This window comes from Pteropus alecto, unplaced genomic scaffold, assembly GCF_000325575.1.
Source record: "Pteropus alecto unplaced genomic scaffold, ASM32557v1 scaffold143, whole genome shotgun sequence".
In the NCBI taxonomy this organism is placed as follows: Eukaryota; Metazoa; Chordata; class Mammalia; order Chiroptera; family Pteropodidae; genus Pteropus; species Pteropus alecto.
In genome coordinates, this window is record NW_006434828.1 from 1687653 (window position 1) to 1707226 (window position 19574).

The window sequence follows — 19574 nt, forward strand, 5'->3', positions numbered from 1 at the left end:
GAATGCACGCGCAGGCAACAGGTAGACACGCGGCCCCGCCCCGGCCCCCGCTTGGGGCTAGAACCACATTGCGCAGCGCCTGCTCGCTGTCTGCCTACCCTGTTATTATCCGGTCAGCGCTACCCGCCCCTCACAGCGCCCCGCCCCCGGCCACCAGCCAGTCCCTCCCATGACTGGGCCAGGCAGCATTTTTAAGACACCTACAGATGTGAATAAAAGACCCCAGACCCAGGAATAAAAACTGCAAACTGCATGTCTGAGAACGTGACGGCCTTCCTGCACACGCATCACCGAAGTTGTAGCATGTGCCACACACTGTTCCAAGGGCTTCACAGGTATTAATCTGTCATCCTGCCTTGAGGGAGATGCTGTTACTATCCTCATTTTAAGATGAGGCAGTGGAAGCACAGAGAGGCTAAGTAACCCGACCAGGGTCACACAGCAACTGCTAGAGAAGGGGTGTGAACCCAGGCAGCCTGGCTCTCCTCCTGCGTGTGTGGGGCTGTGTGTGCGGGGGTGCACACGCGTGCGTGTGTGTAGGTGGCACGTGTAATGTTTTTTTAATTATGGCTAACATAATAGGTGCCAGCCACAGCAAACCGATCCAAGGGTTACGTTAGTTACTGTGTAAAGCACTTAGAATTCCTGGCACCGAGTAAATTATGGCTAACATAATAGGTGCCATCACAAGATTAAAAGGCGGTGGCATTTTAATTCCCAGCCAGGCCCGCCTGCGAAGGGTAAAGGCCCCCAACCCCGAGGCTTCCTCTTCGTCGTCACTTCTGATGGATTCCACGTTGGCTGAAAAAATGGGATAAAACTCCTTAATTCACATGGACTCAGCTTCCTGACGATGACACGGACTAAGAGCAGCCTGCGGGACGGGGAAGGCCACGGGCCAGTCCCAGAGCGGTCGCCCTCTCTGGGGGGTGTCTCTTTCTCTGGACGTCAGGCATAGTTCTGACAAGTTAAGTAACAAAACGTTGGGGGTTGGGGGATGGCAGTGCTGCCTGACAGGACACTTTGCGAAGACCCGAAGGCCCGGGGTCAGCCCTGGTTTCCGGAGCTGACAGGCACTCGGTGGCTCTGACCGTGAGGGACACAAGGAAGGTACCGGTGCCTGTCCAGGGGCAAGGACCCACAGGCCCACAGACTGGCTGTGGGGAGGCGCCCCTGGGCTTTGGGGTGCCCCTCGTCACCCTCAGGGATTGGAGGGGAGGTCACTTCCAAGACCCCTTGATGATGCTTTAAAATGACGCTTGTTGACGGATCTTATAACTTAAGTGACAGTTTATGACAGGTCCTAAGTCAAAAGAAATAGCCAGTGAAGCAAGATATTTTTTAAAAACAAGTGTCCCCATGATGGCACCATCCAATATGGTAGCCACCGACGACATGTGGCTATCAAAACTTAAATTTAAATTCATTACAAACAAAAAACAAAAAACAAAACCAGCTCTTCAGCGGCCCCACCCGCTTTTAAGTGCCCAGCAGGCAAGCGTGGTAGGTGGCCGCTCTGCTGGACGTTGTGACTCCAGACCCTCCCCACCACCTCAGAAAGCCCGACCAGGCAGCGCTGGTCCCGAGCAATGCGCACTCGGGCGCTGTGGCCTTTGACCAGAGATGCCATCGGTGGGTGAAGGGGGACAGTGCTCACTGCAGGGTTATTGCCAGGTTGTGGCAGGCTGAAGAACAGCCCCCGAATACGGGGTCTTGCCCCCCGGAGCCTGTTAATATCACCTTATATGGAAAAAGGCTCCTCCCAAATGCGATTAAATTAAGGACCGTGAGACAGAGATTATCCCGGATTATGACGGCCCTAAATGCCGTCACAAGTGTCCGCATGAGAGAAGTACAGAGGGACACGTGATACACACAGAAGGCAGGGGGGAGGCCATTTGACCACAGAGGTAGATTTTGGACTGATGTGGCCATAAGCCAAGGATCACCGCCGGCCTCCAGGAGCCCGAAGAGGCGAGGACCCGTCTCTCCTCTAGAGCTCGTTGGGGGGCTGCCGTCCTGCTGACACCCTGATTCCAGAACTGTGAGAAAATGAACCTCCACTGGTGTGAGCCACCAAGTTTGTGGTTATTTGTTACGGCAGCCACAGCAAACCGATCCAAGGGTTACGTTAGCTACTGTGTAAAGCACTTAGAATTCCTGGCACCGAGTAGGTGCTCAATAAATGTTAGCTATTATTGTTGTTTTAAATTAATGCGCCCCTAACGTATCCAATCGCCACATGGTCCTAATTCTGAGGGAGGCCGCGCTGAGCTCTGGGCAATGAGTCCCGCCTCCGAGGCAGGGGTCCAGGCGTATCAGAGGGACCAACGTCAAGGGGAGGACATTGGTGCCTGAAGGACAAATGAAGCTCCCGCAACTGAAATCGCATTTCTAAGGCTGCAATATTTGCCAAAAGTAGCTATTTCAAACAGTTCACCTTTCTATAGGACAATAAACACAAGTGTCACACTCTCCAGAAGATGCTAGGCCCCGGGAGCATAAGTGTGAAGCACAGGGAAACAGGAGGGTGTAAAGGTGACACTCGCTGACAGCCTGGTGTCCCTTTGAGACATGAGAGTGTGACTACTGGACGGGCAGGAAGTCGTAGCTACGTCTCCACCATGACTATACATCCAAGAATGTCCCAGAGACTCAACGGAAAAACCATTAGAACTAACTCGAGAGTTTGGTTAGGTAACGGCGCAAATTATATAAAAGTATACACTTAATAATAACAGAGAAAGACATTTGGAGAAAGTCTTATTTAAAAGAAGAAAAATACTTATAAAATTCATAAGCTCAGCAAAAAGCTCGAAGGCCCGTCTTTTACTTGCGTGCTCATTCAGTCCCCATGGCTGCAGGGGCTGTTACTGTCTCTCGCAGGTGGCCTGGACAAGGCTCGGAGCAGGGGGCCCGGGGCCCGGGGCCCAGGGCCAGCCAGGGTGCGGCCAGCAGCAGCAGCAACTGGGCAGTGGGTTCTTAATAACCGTTTTATTTCTCTCCTGTTTTTTTTTTTTTTCCTCTCTTTCTAGCATTCTTACAGGCCAGTTAAAAAATAAAAGGCCAGCGACAACTGGGAAGAAATTTCTGCAATAATATGTCAAAAAAGCTTTAGTATCAGTAACATATCCCAGTAACATTTTGGAGATCACTTCAAAAAAGACATTACAAAGGGAAGCAGATAAATGACAGGGCAGTCCCCAGAAGAAATGCTATTGACAAAAATACAAAAGATTCTTCCACCCCCCCCACACACATTAATAAAATAAATACAAATTAAAAGATTGTTAAGATAGAATTTTTCTCTTGTGAATATGACAAAAGCTAAATTCGTTAACTAGTGCTTCCATGCGATAGAATGTTAAGTGACCATTAAAAACCTCTTTTGGAAAATATTTTCAGGACATGGGAAAATCCAATGTTAAATTTTTAAAAATTTGAGAAAGGATACATAAAAATGTAATCAAAATATATATGATAAAAAAGACCGAAATAAAATTTAGCAAAAAATTTAATAATAGTTATCTCTGTATACTAAAATTATAACTTTAATTGTCTTCTTTAAACTCCTCTATCTTACAAATTTTCTATAATGAGCAAATGTTACCTTTAACATCAGGAAGAAAACAATTCCTTTAAAATAATTAAAAATTGGCTTAAAGAAAAACAAATCCTAAAGAAAACAAAACAAAAATAAAACCCCAAAACCTACTATAACTCCTTTTGGTAACTGTAAGTATTAATTAAATAATGAGCTAAGAATAAGCATTCTAACTGTGGGAGTGTATGTGAATCATAACTTCTAGAAATTTCTTAAGTTGTTATTTTAATTAAATAACGAGCTAAGAATAAGCATTCTAACTGTGGGAGTATATGTGAATCATAACTTCTAGAAATTTCTTAAGTTGTCATTGTGTGCCCTCCTGGAATTTAGCCTGAGGACTGCTCATATTTCATGTTTCAAAAGACAATATTTGCTTTTTATTTGTCTTTGATTTAAAAAAGCAAAAACAACAACGAGAAAAGGATTTTTATCAAAGTCGATCAGATAAACGTAACCCAATTATGAGGATAAAGTCGCCCTCGACCTTTCGCTACTTCATAAAGAGGAAGCGCCACGTCTCCGTGACTCACATGCAGCGGGCCCGTGGGAGCCTCTCTGACTGGGCCTGGAACTGGCAGGTCACAGCCCCAGGGACTGGCCAGCCGGGGCGGGTCTTCAAAGGGAACCGTGGGGGCGCGGAGGGGGAGGGGCGCTCCCCGGTGACACCAGGGCCCGCAGAGGTCTCCCATGACCCCCACCCCCACCCCCAGCACCTCTGGTGGGCAACTCCCACGTCTCCCTAGTCCACAACGAAAAGACGATTTCCCAGAGTGCCAAGCGGGTGTTACATTGGTCTACTTTTTAAAATTTTGGGTGTTTTAAAATGTTTATTTTGGACGATCCCCCATTCATTGCTTGTCTTTCTTCTAAAATATTTTTAACTAGGCTTTTTACTATAGGAATAATACTTATTGGGGGGAAAAAAAAGACTTGGAAAGTACGGAAGAGTATAAATGAAAGGTGACGTCCCTGGTCTAGGTGGCAGACATAGCTGTGTGTTTCCAGTGTCCCTTCCAGAGATTTTCCAGGCACACAGAAACATATAAAGAGTCAGACATGTGTATAAATACATAGGTACATACGCATGCGTATGTATGTATATATTTGAGATTTTAATTGTACACAGAGCTTTCAACTTAGTTTTGTCACTTAAACATAAACTGGATCTTAACATGTAAGAATCCTGTCGCTTAGAGAAAATACATCTGTGGACACCTGTTCTCTGAAGTGCTGTGGACAGGGAGGAAACTTCCGGATAATAAAAGCTCATGAACCCAGTTAATCCTCATTAACTGTGAAAATCAAGGTTTTCATTATAACCGACGCAATTTAATCAGAAGACAGGTCACTGGAAACATGTCTTTCTACCTAAATTCTCCCGATCACGCAAAACCATCCCGAGTCTGTGTCCTCCAGACACGATAGTAATCGGACGAGGAGGATGGGCGGCCATGCCAGGAGCTGGCTCGATTCTCGCAAACGCGCGGGGTTTGGGCACCGCTGTTTACAGCACCCCGCATCGCGTCTGAACGGACTTGTCATTTGTGTTGGGGAGGCGGCACATGAACGAGGACATGGTCACGATAAAGTAGAGTGATAATGGCCGAGGCACACAGGCACGAACTCTGCGTTTCCTGGCATCCTCGTGAAGTGCTATGAGTCGTGTCCTCTGTCGAGCTGAGAAAACTGACCCATGAGACATTAAACCACTTGCTCAAGGCCACACGGCTATTTCTCGGGAAGCCAGCCTCCAGTCCGTGTCCTTCATCGTCATGCAAACGGCCTGGAGGAGGACCGGGGAGGCCCGCTGTTCAATTTCAGGGGGGTCAGAGATGCATTATATGGACCACATTTTTCAAAGAGGTATCAGTGATTTCATCACAAAAAATTAGGTCCTGAATTCTTGGCCCCGACATTTCACTTTTCTAAAATGAAGCCGGAAAGCCTCGTGAGTCCGTAGGGATGAGCTTCCGGGCGCGCACACACACAGGGGGCTGGGGGGGCACCTGCACGCATGCGCGCTCACCTGCACTCGATGAACCAGTGCCGGATCTGGTCCTGCAGGTTCTCCTTCATGTCTGGGCCTTCCACCACCTTGAGGTCTCCCTTGATGGTAACCATGGCTTCTTTGTAGTCTTCCTCGTGCTTTATCTGCACCTCGTTCCGCAGGCAGGTCACCTTTTCAGCCTGGATTATCGTGGCACTGACTTCATCGAACAGAGGAGGTGGATTCTGGAAAGATGAACCCAAAGGTTAGAGGTTACAAAGGACATGCAGCTGGTGAAAAACAGTAAGCGCTAATGAATTACGTTGCCATCTTCCTTGGAGTCTTACCAAAGGCGGGTAAGAACCTCATGAAGAACACAAGAATCAGGAAAATCTGAAAATGTGACTCACCACAACAGCGGGGGGTGCGGGGAGGGGAAGACGGGGTTCACTCCACACCGTTTCCCAGAATCTGGGCGGTAGGGGTGTGTAAGTTTGCTTGAAAAATGCATTTTCAGTAAACCTTTAAAAAAGATCAGACAGAAAGTAAACCTTTCCCCAACATTCTTGGTTAGTGGGAGGACAAAGACTATAAAGTAAGAAAGTATTTGAAGCAAGTTAAGAGCTGGTGAAAAGTTCAAGTGCTCTTGTTTCAAGAAAGACGACACCCAAATCAGCTCTGCAAACATCTATTGTTAAAGACTCTGAAGAAGGAAATGCACAGCTGACTCGAGGCAGTCGCTGTGAGATCTGTCTTATCGTTAGGGTGATCGCCCTCAAAATCCGCAGATCGGCACGTCGGCAAATGTCTGGCCGTCGACTGCCAACCGACTGCATCAGGCAAGCGAAAACATGAAATAATGTTGAGTCGGAATTCCTTTTCTTTAAAATCCCCAAGAAATGCAGCTGGGAAAGAGAAATGCACGACAGAGCAGGGAACAATGTCAGATCGTCTATAAAAGTGCTACGTTGTGGGTTCGGACGGAAAGAACTAATAGGGGCTTGGAGAGAGGAAACGCGAATGTGGCTGGCGGTGCTGGGAATCACAGCTTTGCGAGCGGGAAGACAGTTCCCCGTCACAGGAAGGGGTGACAGTTCCCCGTCACAGGAAGGGGTGACAGTCCCCCGTCACAGGTAGGAATCCTGAGCTCCAGGGAGCGCAGGGATTCAGCCCGGGTCATCTAGTAAATAAATAAAAGGCAAATTCAGCGGATTTTTATGAGCTGGACTCAGCCCATAATGACTTATGAGAGCCAACTGATAAATTTTCAGGAATGGCGCGAGCTGGTTTTTAAACACAGCCGTCTTAGAATGCTAAACTATATAAACTTATAATTAAATTATAAGAAAACTAAAGATGATCGATACGAAAAGCTCACCGCTTCCCAGCTGTTTTTACTGGAAGTTACTATCACCTGTACTCCTGACATCGCGTGAGTCTGGTGTATCTCAGCGTTGAAAATGTCATGTGATGGTGTGCGACTGTGTGTATCTTCCCAACTGTGTTTACTCAGGGTAGTAGCTTGAAGTTGGCTGCAGTGGGAATGTTTACACCATGCACATGAGCAAATGCTGTAAGTCAGGGCTCCATGTATTGTTGGGGTTTGACTGTATAGACTTAAGGAAGTGGCAGAAAATAATGCAGATAAACATAAAAATGTGCTATGTCTCTATCAGTTACATTGTGACTAGCACAAAACATTGAGGAAATATTCTAGTATTAAAAGCTGTAACTGATTCAGCAAAGGACTGCCCGGCCTTAGAAAATGATGACTGAGTGACGTCCTGGCGTACACTTTCCATCCTATTCAATAATGCAAATGAAAATATCGATCAATACTCATATGAGAACTACATTGATTTATCGTTGCAACCACAGGCTGACGACAGATACAAGAGTTCAGTAAAACTCAAGGAAAGTGTTTTGTGAGAATCGACGGGCTACGTGAAATTTGCAACAGAGTATTGCCTATTTCGTGATTTGTAAATTGTGTGTACACATTTTTACATCAATGAAATGATATATACATACATTTTCCCTCGAGCCAGCCAGGGTTCAGCATCACCAGCACAGCACTGGGCACTGACTCCCTTAACGCCTCGTTCCCTCCTCCTTATGCCGGGAGCAGCGTTGGGCTCTGAAGATTGAATGGGACCCTCTCCGTAAAGCCCTGTGTGAGGCCTGGCACCGAGCGAGAGCTCAGAGCACCCCTGCTGTGGTGGCCAGCGTGATGGCACCAGCTGCATCGACACGGAGCGGGACGGAGCCCAGGAATGGCAGGGAGCTGCCTTGTGCAGAAAATTCCAAGGATAAGAGGAGAGCATTGAAGTCTATTTCAAAAGCTGCGAAACAAGTATATGACAAAACTCAAGGCCTTATTTACAAAAGACATTGGCAAAACTCTGAATTTAAATCGATTGCTTGGAATAAAAAGATCATCTGACTCAATTCATGTCGTATGCTAAAATAAGTTCCAAATGGACGAAGCAGTGAAATGTAACAAGCATGTCACACACACACACACACACACACACACGATCTCCAAGAAACACCTAGGAAACTCTGGGAGTGATTTCTCAACTTGAATCCACAATCCAGATGCTGTTAGAAGGCAGCGCCCACTTAACGACGTAAAGTCAAATGAAGAAGATGAAAAGAAAATCAGACATGATGGTTTTACACGCGCATCAGAAAGACCAAGAAACGAGCCAACTGCCCCAGTTCAGGACAAAGAGACCACATGACTTTTATGTTAGGGAAAAACCCCCCGAAAACTCCTTTAAAAGCGAATCTAGAATGAGAACTGTAGAATGACTTTCAAGAGCGACATTAAAGACGAACTCTGAGTCGCCTGGCCAGTTACCACGTTCCTGGCTGGAAACCCACCCCTCCCTCTGGGGCCTACGCTCCTAACTCTTAACTTCCACATTTAGGAGATGAGCCTTCCTTAGAGGCCAGTCTCCTTCTAAAATGTACTTTATTTTTTCTCAAAATAAAATAAAATAAAATAAAAAATCGTCCCACCCTACAGGTGCTCAAAGGCATGGCTTTATAGCATGTATTCGGCATCCAAATAATGAGGTAGGCATTTCCTTTATTTAATCACTTAAAAAAGTATCCAGTTTTTAAATCTCCCAGGTAATGTTTTTCATTCCTAATGTTTACATTTTAAATGGATGAAATGAAGTTTACAATTCTTTAGATACGGAATTTTATCTAATCTCTCCAAGAACTCTGTTAAAGACCATCCTTTTCATGAATGTGCTGAAATGGATCTCTATTACGAAGGGCCCGAACGTCTTCGTCTCCCGATTATGCGTAAAATCGCCCGGAAGTCGGGCGTTGGCATGGTGGCTCCCTTCTTGGGCAAGCCCCCACGTGGTCCTGCTTCTTACGGTGATTTGTCGCAAACGTCTTTTGTAGATGTACACACACACAAACCACATTTGCGCTGGGCCTTTCCCATTATCCCTAAAAACATGAGTAGGTGACTGTGATTTGTGTCCATCAATAAGGCGGTATGAAGAGCGCAGCTAGTGTCCTAATGCTTCCACCATCTTTGAGCGAGACAGAGAAATCTCTCAGGTCAGACTGGGATCTCACCATAACCCCGCTGACGCGGTCCTCTGTCCCCAAGCTCCTTCACTAGAGTGCTTCACTTATGTCCGCACCCATCTTTGAGGTGGAAATGAGGACGTGACATCCCACTGAGCAGGCGAGGACACTGGGGCTCACAACTAAATGACTTCCCCAAGTCATCTGCGTTAAGGAAGAAGCCGCCGCGGGGCTCCCCGACTGCTTCGGCTCTGTGTTCCTCCTGTCCTGTTAACACGTGTGTCCTCACGCGTGCTTCTCGATATAGACTTTCTCTGACGAAAACACATTTGGGGCCATTTGGAGCTTCCTTCTCCAGTTGCTTCTGAATTTAAAGGTCATCGTACATTACGGTCGTACGTTAATGAGCAGTTTCTCCTTTGGGCTAAAATGTCTTTTCCTCTTTAGCAACTTTGGTCACATGGAATTCAAATTTGTGAACTCACTGCATAAACAGCAACTCATTTAGAAATAAATTACGAATATTAAGGGGAAATAGAGAACACGATAATATACAATATATTGAAATACATCAGCTGTAGAATAATGCATCTTAATGAAGGCTTCCCATGTGAATAAACCATTATATTTACAAGCTTTCTACAGCTAATGACCCGGAACTAGATAACGAAACCTACGTCTACGGCGAGGTCCTCTGTCAGCAAAAATATACATATTAATAATTGATGTTGCTGTAAAAACAGGACATAAGATGATGCTTCCCGGGTTTGTGGGGAAATAGGACTCTGTGGTCCATTAACTTAAAATGCTTATCTAATGTTTCATGGGCTTTGTCTTTAAAAATCCATGTTCAAATTAGTGAGATAAAATGGGCATTTGTCCACATGGAAATCTGTTCAATTTATCAGTCACAAATACACTTGCAAATAAGTGATTTAACGAGGGTGACTTTGTCGTCCTCGTGGGGGGTTCGGTTTCTTCGCCGTGCGTGGCTGTCCCTGAAGGCGAAGCCAGCAGCGAGGGGGAGGCGAGCATCTAATGACCACCCTGTGGGGTCCCTTGCCGTCCTCGGTGGCAGAGATTAATTAGCCCCGGCCGCCCCCCGAAGGCAGCGCGTGCATCGGGAGGCCGTCACCCTCAGCTCGTCCGGCCACGTCACCTGCCTCGCTGATCCTGCCCATGAAATGAATGCCCCACGTTGTGGGTGAACTGCCCCTGAGTGAGTCCATTTTAAGATCGTGTGTGTGTTAGTTTATGAGAGCAAGCCATTTTGTTTCATCATTTCATTTCAGAGTGATATATCTGCATTTATAGATCTGTGTTTATCCAAATCCACCTCCTCATAAAGACGAAGCCAGCAGAAGTGGAGGAAAGATCGTGTGGAGACTCAGAGCCGGTGTTCTGTCTACACTCACAAATCTTTATTTTAGGATGCCACAGTTTTAGTGGGTGAAAAGCCACTAAAGAACACCAAATTTTCAACTCCATTCAGACTAATTTCTAAAAATATTTCAGTGGTTTTAAAATGTGCTTAATTGGAACAGGGGCTGGAACAGAGTCTCGTTGAGCTTATAATTGATTAGCGGTGGAAGCTTAGCCTGCTACTTGTGTGTCCTTTCTTTGAAAATACTTTAAAATAAGCCCTTCGATGGCACTTCCAGTTTGCGAGGCACTATTTCAAGTGGTTTACAAATATTTACTAACTTATTCCTCATAGTAGCCCGAGGCGTAGGTGCCGTTATTATTTGCTTTTTATACATGAGTAAACTGAGGCACAGAGAGGTCGAGGCGCCCGTCCGGGGTCGCACGGCCGGAGTGGCAGGCTGGTCCTGGCATTGAGGCGTCCGTTTCTGGACTCTGCTTTGCTGTTTCTCTCTGAAACAGCTTCTCTCTGAAACAGGCTTCTTCTGACTGAAAGCATTTTGTCTGGAAACGGTTTTTAATGGGTACTATTGATCGCACCGTCTAAAAAGCACGCGTTTGTGATTTTACATGATGTTGCTGCTCTGCCTCGCAAAGAGGCTGCCCGGCTGCCTCTCCCCACAGCAGCGCACGGCGGACTGTTTTTCTGTACCTTGCTAGCATTGTGCCATTAACCCTTTTGATCCCGGCTCTCCTCGATGGGTAAAAATGGCCATTTAATAAGCATTTTTTGAATCATGAATGAATGGTGCGAACATCTGAGCCCACGATTAGAAGCCACTGGAAGAAAAATAACAGCTAACGCTTCTCGGGTGCTTACTGTGTGCGATTCGTCAGACGCTATTTGAAATGCTTTGCAGAGATCGGTTTCTTTAAAACTTAACCCTGTGAGCAAAGCGTGATGACGATCTCCATTTTGCATACGTGGACATCACGGCACCGAGAGGTCACGTTACCAGACAAGTTCACACAGCAAGTGAACGGTGAAGCCAGAATCTGAACTTGGGCTGGCTCCAGAGTTCATGGTCTCAAGCACTTAGAGGACTTTGTACTGGGCCTTAATCTGAGTTAAATCAGACAAATTTCCTGCCTTAAGATGTGGAGTAAAAAATACTGGGATCAGGAGACAAAAGGGAGGATAAGGAAAAGAATTCTTTTCATCGTTTAATTTCTTTTTTTTAAGAAAAAAAAATTTTTTTTTATCCCATCGACCTCCCTCCTCCCCCCTCCCCCACATCTCCTGGTAACCATTAATCACTTAATTTCTGATGACCTGGAGACCTGGCACAAGGAACAAACAGGACAATCACAATAATAAAAACAACTTAAAATTAAACTAAAGGTTCCCAAGTCACTGGATTGTAAAAACCCAAATAATGGAAAAGAAAATGGTAACTTTTCCTTTTTTCCCCCCAAACCTCTTGCAGTGGACTTTTGAAACCACAGAGATTATTCAGTGTCATCAGTGGAGCCCTGGCCTCCTTGCTGAGCCTAAGGGCCTGTCACACACACCTGTGCCGGGATCACCGCTTATCCCGGTTTGCAAACTCCCTCTGGCACAGCGCACGCAGTGTGCGTGTGTGCGGGCAGCACCTGCCACCTTAACGGCCCTCCCCGTGCCACTGGATGAGGCAGCTGCACATTAGACTCAGACCTGCTGCTCCAACACCACGGCTAACGAATCTCGGCAGCAAATAATAAAGGCCCAGATAGGACACATTTTGAAATCAGTGTGGCCCGCACGTTTTATGCTACGACTGACTTGGAAATATTTCGTGTTTTGTTACAGAAAAGTTGATCATGCTTGATAGCTTTCCATGGTAGGAAATCATTCGGTTGTCATGACAACGTCCTGTAATGTTCCAACATGATCGACATCAGCCATCGTTCCTTGAAGTCCTTCTCACAGCTCTGTGAAATCGGTAGCCCTATTCTGCTCTTACGAAGAAGAAACAGAGGCTCAGAGAGAGGGGAGGTATGTGGCTCGAAGTCCCCCTGCAGCCCACGTGGTAGATGGGCACACATTCCTGGCTGGCCGCTGGGCACCTGCTTCTTCCTCAACAAGGCGGAGCAAAGCCTTCAAAGAGCCCATGCGTGGAGACAGGCACGCCTTTGCAGGATGCCACCTCCCCCGGGACAGTCACGGAACGGCTCTTTTGTATTTAAAAATATATTAACAAAACTAAAGCAAAGCAAAACGAAACCCCGTAAACAGTGGTAAATCTGTTTTTTTTGAGAATAAACTTATATCTAGAAACAATCAAATGTCATTTGAAGACAAATATAATGAATAATACGCATGACCGAGTTGGATGACATGGTTTTGGCTGAAACTAAAATGTGATCATTAAAGAGCGTTTCATTTTGATTCTTTGCTCATTGTGGCTTGGATGGCCACTCCCCGTGAGCATGCTGACCGAGGGCACGGAAGCGCAGGACACTGCACACCGCCTTCCCAAATGCGGCCCGGAAGACAGCGCTCGCTGGGCGCCCAAGCTCCTACTCGGTTGCGGGTATTCGCTTAATAAGAAAGAAGTCTAATTTACTGACCAAAGAATAATCTGGCATGAAGCTTGTTTCATGTCAGGATTTGAAAGTGAGCAGGGTTTTATGGTGCTTCGAGGATTCAGTTGATGCATTTCAACGTGACAGTTCTTTCTCTTTAATAAGCTCCCCTCCCCCACTGTTCATTATAATGCAAACATTGATAGCTTCGGGGTAACATAAAATATATGATGGTCATGACTGCAGGACACATTATTTCGAAGGACCCGCGGAAGGAAATGTATTACATTCATTAAGTTTCCTTCCTTGATCCACTCCGTTGGCTGTGCCAATTAAAATAACTGCACATGAATTTTTAGAGTGCTGTTTATTTTCCTTTGTAGATTTTAGAATATAAATATTTAAAATGGCAATATCGAAAAAATTTATATGACAATGGCAAGAAAAACATTTGGTCAGGAATTAAAGGCATAATGATGTTTCTTGCTCTAATTCTGGTTTCAGTGACTAACCAGTCACCCCTGGAAATGTGCCAGGCTTCTGATAAAGACACCAGCTCAGTTCTGATGAGATAAGTCAGTGGTTTCTACACGGGCGTGATACAACAACATGAAATAAAGGAAAAATGAAAACTTAAAATGAGCGAACAATATCTTAATTAGTGATAGAGTGAAAAATATATTAGACTGAAAACATTTCTTAGACTTGGGTAATTTATTTTTATGGTTATCAGTCAGTAAACACAAGATATCATTCTTTATAAATTGAATCCATATATTTCTCAACAGCGTAAAATTTCAATAACACGTGAATATCGAGAAGAGACGTACCAAAAACAAACAAAAAAAAAAGCAAACTGGAGAAAGTCACATTTAATAAAAAACAGACAAACTGCTCACCATACTATCCAAATTCTGTATTGCTGAAAATAGACTTTTTTTTTTTAAAAAAAAAAGTGAGCTGAGCAGATATAAACTACAAAGTAAAACAGAAAAATCATAGTCAGAAACACGTAATTTTATCTTCCTGTGGTATCAGTGTAAGATACTAAGACCCCAGGATGAAGAAATGCCATCTGGCTGGTCCCTAAGCTCCTGGCGTGTAAACAGACTAGATGCTCAGTGAACGCAGGTGGAGTCGTAAGGAATCTGTTGAATCGAAATCGCTGCTGATGTAGACTTTCCCGTTACGCTTAGACCATTTTCAGTGGACTCTGCTGCCTGCGAGTTTGATATTTAAAGTAGAAGACTGGAGGTGACCGTCGTTTTTATCGTTACATCATATGCCTGTGTGCCCTTTAAGGGCGGAACCGAGACACAATGTCACGTCACGACCTATCCACATGACATAGCCACCAAACGATCCGTGGATCGTAGGAGGGAAAAAAAATGGTAATATTCTATGGCCATCTGCTTTTATTTTTAAATGTGTAATTTTTTCCCCAGCTAATGAAGTAACATTTAAGCATATGGGAAAATATAGACAAGTATAGACAAAAAAAAAATCTTCCAAAGTCCCACATTAAAAAAACGAACACTATTTGAATTCGGTACATTTGCCTTCTTTCTTTTGTATGTGCGTGAATGTGTGTATTCATATTGAGTTGAAGCTAGTTATGTACAGCTCTAACTCCTGTATTTTCACTTTGAGCATCGTCATGTCATCGTAAATTAGTCACGAATATATGTTTTCAATGTTGGCAATTACCACATTAATGCAGGCCCGTCACCAATTATCTAACTAACTATATCTCTGTTCTAGAACACTAGCATAGCTACTTCCAATTTTCATGATTAAAAACAGCACCAGAAAACTTCCACGCACATAAATCTCAATTTCTGATGACTTCCTTAAGATAGAATTGGTGGTGAAGGACGTAAGTATTTTAACGGTCTTGTTGCAGCCTGCTAACAGTCCTTCAGAGAGGCTGAATTGATTTAACTCATGCACGAGAACAAGCATTGCGTAACACTCTTGTCAATAATTATAACTTGCAAAATCTTTTTTTTTTGTCGCATAAGGCAGACACAACTTGCCCTATTTCACCAATTCTAAGATGCATCTTTTTTATAATTTAACATTTCTAAAATTAAGGATGGATGTGTATTATAATGAAGGATGTTTTGGTTTATTTGACTAAACAATTTTTCTTTAATGGCAAATAAAAATCATAATGTATTTTACAATCGATAACATCTTAGATTCAATGAAATATTGTATCTCGTTTAGTTTTTAACTTATCTTTTTTGGGTTATTCGTGAATAATCATAATTTATGTAGAACCATTTCGGTATACATGTCAATGTTCTAGTAAATTTTTAAATAATTGTGGCGAAAAACATATAACATAAAATTTACTATCTTAGCCATTTTTAAGTATGTTGCTCAGTAGTATTAAATATATTCACACTGTCGTGTGACGGATCTGGAGAACTTTTTCATTTTGCAAAACTAAAACTCTGTCCGCACTGAACAACTCCCTATCCTTTTCCCCCCCAGCCCTGGGGACTACCGTTTTACCTTGTTTCTGAGTCTGCCTACTTTAGCTACCGCACAGAAACAGATTCACAGTGTTTGTCTTTTTGCGACTGGCTTATTTTACTTAGCACGATGCCCTCAAAGTTCATCCATGTCGTGGCCTGTGTCAGGATTTGCTTCTTTTTTATGACTGCCTAATATTCCACCCAGTCATTTTTTTTTTTAAATTATAAAAATCTGTGACAGCTGGCAGAGATCACTCACTCACTTGATTCTCATAGCGTGACTAAACAAACAGAAAATAAAAGATGGGCTGGCATCCCCAGGGGTTTTCGAATCCCAAAATAAATGTTGATTATTTTTGAAATTCAAAGATCAAAGGGAAAGGAAATCAAGAAACTAGGTGGTAAAGTTAAGGTATTTTTAAAATCGTATTTGCCACTCTGGCATGATTTATCATTTTTTAAAGACAATAAAGCCTGGATGTCACAACTGAGACTTTGTAAACGCGTGCGCAGTGACATGCTGCCCTTCACCAGGAAACCACGCTCTTGCAAGTGTCTGGGACGTGCGGGTGACTTCCTTCACCAAGCAAAAGAATTCGCACTTTCAAATCCGTGCTGATGACAGAGGCGGTGCACGGAAGCCTTGGGGACATCGGGGTGTGGGGCCGGAGGACAACGTAAGGACTCTGAAACGGACTGTTTCAGAATATGCCATTGTGAAGTCGGTGACAATTACACAGCAATACCCTGAATGTGGGAGTAAATTATGGTTTTTTCTGATATTAATAATATCACTGATAAGATATTTTAATTTAAGCCCTAAAATCTCAGAAAGGAAATTTTAATATTTGTATACAAGACCTAAGGAAATGCGGCTTAGACAGTCGCGTTTATGGCCGACCACAGAGCAAAGGGACCCACAGGGCCTTCTGCTCTGCTCCGCGTCAGCCACAGGCTGGAGCTCAAGTGATTTCTTTTCTCTAAAAGTAAGAATGGGCGCGCGATACTCGAAATGTAACAAACGCAAAAAGAAAAGAATAACATGAAAGGAACCATATCCATTAATTGGTAAAAAAGTAAAAACTACATTTGCTTTTTCACTTCTTGGTACCTGCTTCTCACTGGACCCAAAATAACACAGGGACTTTGAAAACCTCAGCATTTGCCATGGGGGCTGGTTATGCAGGTATTGGACCTCTTTGCTCAGTTTTGATACGTATACTTCCCTAGATAATCTCCGTTCAATATTTTCTAACTTATTACCAGAGTAATTCATATTATCTAATATTCTGTAAACCTGTCAGTGAGCATCTGTGGTTACGTACAGAGCATTTGTGTTTTCTTTCCTTCTGTTCTTGACCGGCCTCACCAGAGCTCTGTATGCGATTAGTATGTTCAAAGTCCCCGTCGTTGTATTTATCAATGTCACCATTTCAATATATTTATCTGGGCATGAGACACGGGGCGCCAAGCGATGTGGCTCGCCCCAGCGCCTCTAACTCAGTGCTGGAACGCGCTCCTCGCCCAGGAGGGGCTAGGCAGAGGGTCCTCCTCGAAGGCCTGGGGTTTGGTGATGCAGGTGACAGAGGGAAATGACCTTGCACAGGACCCGAGAGTCCCAACTCTCCTCACCTCCTGGCGCTCACGCCCGCCCGCGCTCCTGTCACCTGAGTGTGGCTGGGCCCTGTGACTTGCTTCTAACCAACCTGAACAGGCCACTCCCGCGGTCACCGCAGGGGATCCTTAGCATCCACTCGTTCCCTCGTAGGCTCTGGCGAACCACGTCGCCGCATGTAGAGGCGTCTACGGCCCGAAGCTGAGCGAAAACAGCCCTTCCATCTGATGGCCACCAGAGCTGAGTCCCGTCGGTGGCCACACGAGCCTGCACGCCGACCCTTCCCACACGGAGCCTCAGACAAGACCCCAGCCCCAGCCGACATCCGGGCTGCAGCCTGTGGGACCCCGGCCAGAAGACCCCGCTAAGACGTGCCCAGACTCCCGGCCCACGGGGACCAGAAGAACAAACGTGTATGTGTGAGCCGCCGGGTCTGCGGGAACACTGTCATCCAGCAGGAGATAACTAACCGATTCAGTAATCACTACAATCACCCCAAAAAGGCGGCTCTATCGGCGCAAACCCATTCGCATGACCGTGCACTAATAAATTCAAGTGCGCGCTGGCATCGACGGGGACAGCATCCGGCGTGCGACCCAGAGCCTGTTTCCACATATGGCGTGGTCCACAGATTCTCCCAGAGACCCGTGAATGGACGTGCCCCACTGTCTCTGGATCCCCCGGGGCAAGCGTCTGTGTCACACAGGTGACTCCATTGTCTTCAGTCACTGATCACTTATTTTGATTTCCTTTCTGCCCCCGAGAGCTCTCTAAGGAAGACACGCGTCTCACGGATTGGATCGTCTTTAAGAAAAGCAGATGCGCAGTCCGTGCGCAAGGACACTCACCATTCCCAGGAATACCATCTCCTCTTGCCGCTCTTTTTCTGTTTTCTTACTTTGACAGAAACCACGCCAAACCTGAAAACAAAGACATGGTTACTTGTTTAATATATAAAAAATAAAGGACACACTGTCATAGTTTCTCCCCGTAAACTGCAGGTTCCGAGTGACATAATGGCTATGCAGTCAAGGTCGTGCACGTGTGTGTGTTGATGGAACAGTTTTCCTTCTGTGACTACAGGTAGAATTTCTAAAGAAAGAATGAATTACAGAAGTCATGCACACTGCTGTCTGAGGACCCAGCTGTGGACTCCGAAGCAGATCCTTGTCCCAGCGCCACCCTACTGAACAAGGGGTACTGGAGGCAGCCCCTCCACCCAGGGACCAGATGGGACCCATACTCGCCCACCCGGGTAGCAGACACTGCTGACCCGGCGACAGCCTCACACCTGTTAGAACGGCTACTATCCAAAGGGGATGACAATGCTGGTGACGATACGGAGAAAAGGAAACCCTTGTGCACCCTTGGGGAGCATGGAACGTGTTATGGCCATTACGGAAAACGGCGTGGAGGTTACTCAAAATAAATTAAAAACGGAACTGCCAGATGATCCGGCGATCCCATTTCTGGACAAATAACCAAAGCAAATCTAATCGGTATCTCAAAGAAGTAGCTGTACCCCATGTTCACTGCAGCATTATTCGCGATAGCGAAGACATGGAAACAGCCTAAATGTCCGCTGATGAATGAGAGAAGAAGGGAATACTATTCAGCCATAAAAAAGAAGGAAATCCTGCCAGTTGAGACGACATGGGTGGACCCTGAGGGCACTGAATAAGTGAAATAAGTCAGAGAAAGAATGTATGATGTCGCTTATATGTGGAATCTAAAAATACTGAAGCTGTAAAAACAGACAATAGATTTGTAGTTACCATGGGTTGGGGGTGGGGCGGGTGACAGAAATGGGTGAAGGTGGTCAAAGGCACAGACAAAGGTAACTTAATTCTGGGGACATAACACACAGTACAGTTAACAATGCAGTACTTAAAAACTCAGATCTTTAATGTTCTCACTAAGACAAAACGGTAATTGTGTGAGGTGATGGATATGCTGATTAACCAAACCGTGGCAATCATTTTACAATATATCCATGTACTGGATCATAACGTACATCTTAAACTTACACAATGTTATATGTCAACTAAATCTCGATCAAGTTGGGGGACAAAAAAATGGCCTATAGTACTCATTAGTGAGATTTCCCAACCTGGGTTTCTTCAAGAGAAACTTCTAGGTTGCAGAAGTGTAGGGATAGATCTAAGGGTTAAATTCATGGTTTAAAAAACCCCCCAAACTTCTGCAGTAACATGGGGAACTATACTACAATAACGTCCAAGAATTGTACAACTCAAGCTGTGAACTCAGATGATTGTTTAAAACTACATATCCCCACAGAAACTTGACAGAAAACAGTTTCTTATATGTCTCTCCCCACCTCCCCTTACTCCCAAACACAATTAAAGATCTTTCCACTCTGTTTCACGTCCTTATACTTTC

At 45.0% G+C, this 19574-nt stretch overlaps 1 protein-coding gene across 1 annotated transcript in view; it reads right to left on the reverse strand.

Moving 5' to 3' along the window:
- The window catches only part of IQCA1 (IQ motif containing with AAA domain 1), a 131749-nt gene that overhangs the window by 85194 nt on the left and 26981 nt on the right, over positions 1–19574 (reverse strand). Inside the window, 2 exon segments of the mRNA XM_006909891.3 lie at positions 5634–5839; positions 18023–18094. Coding sequence (XP_006909953.2) covers positions 5634–5839; positions 18023–18094 — 278 coding nt within the window.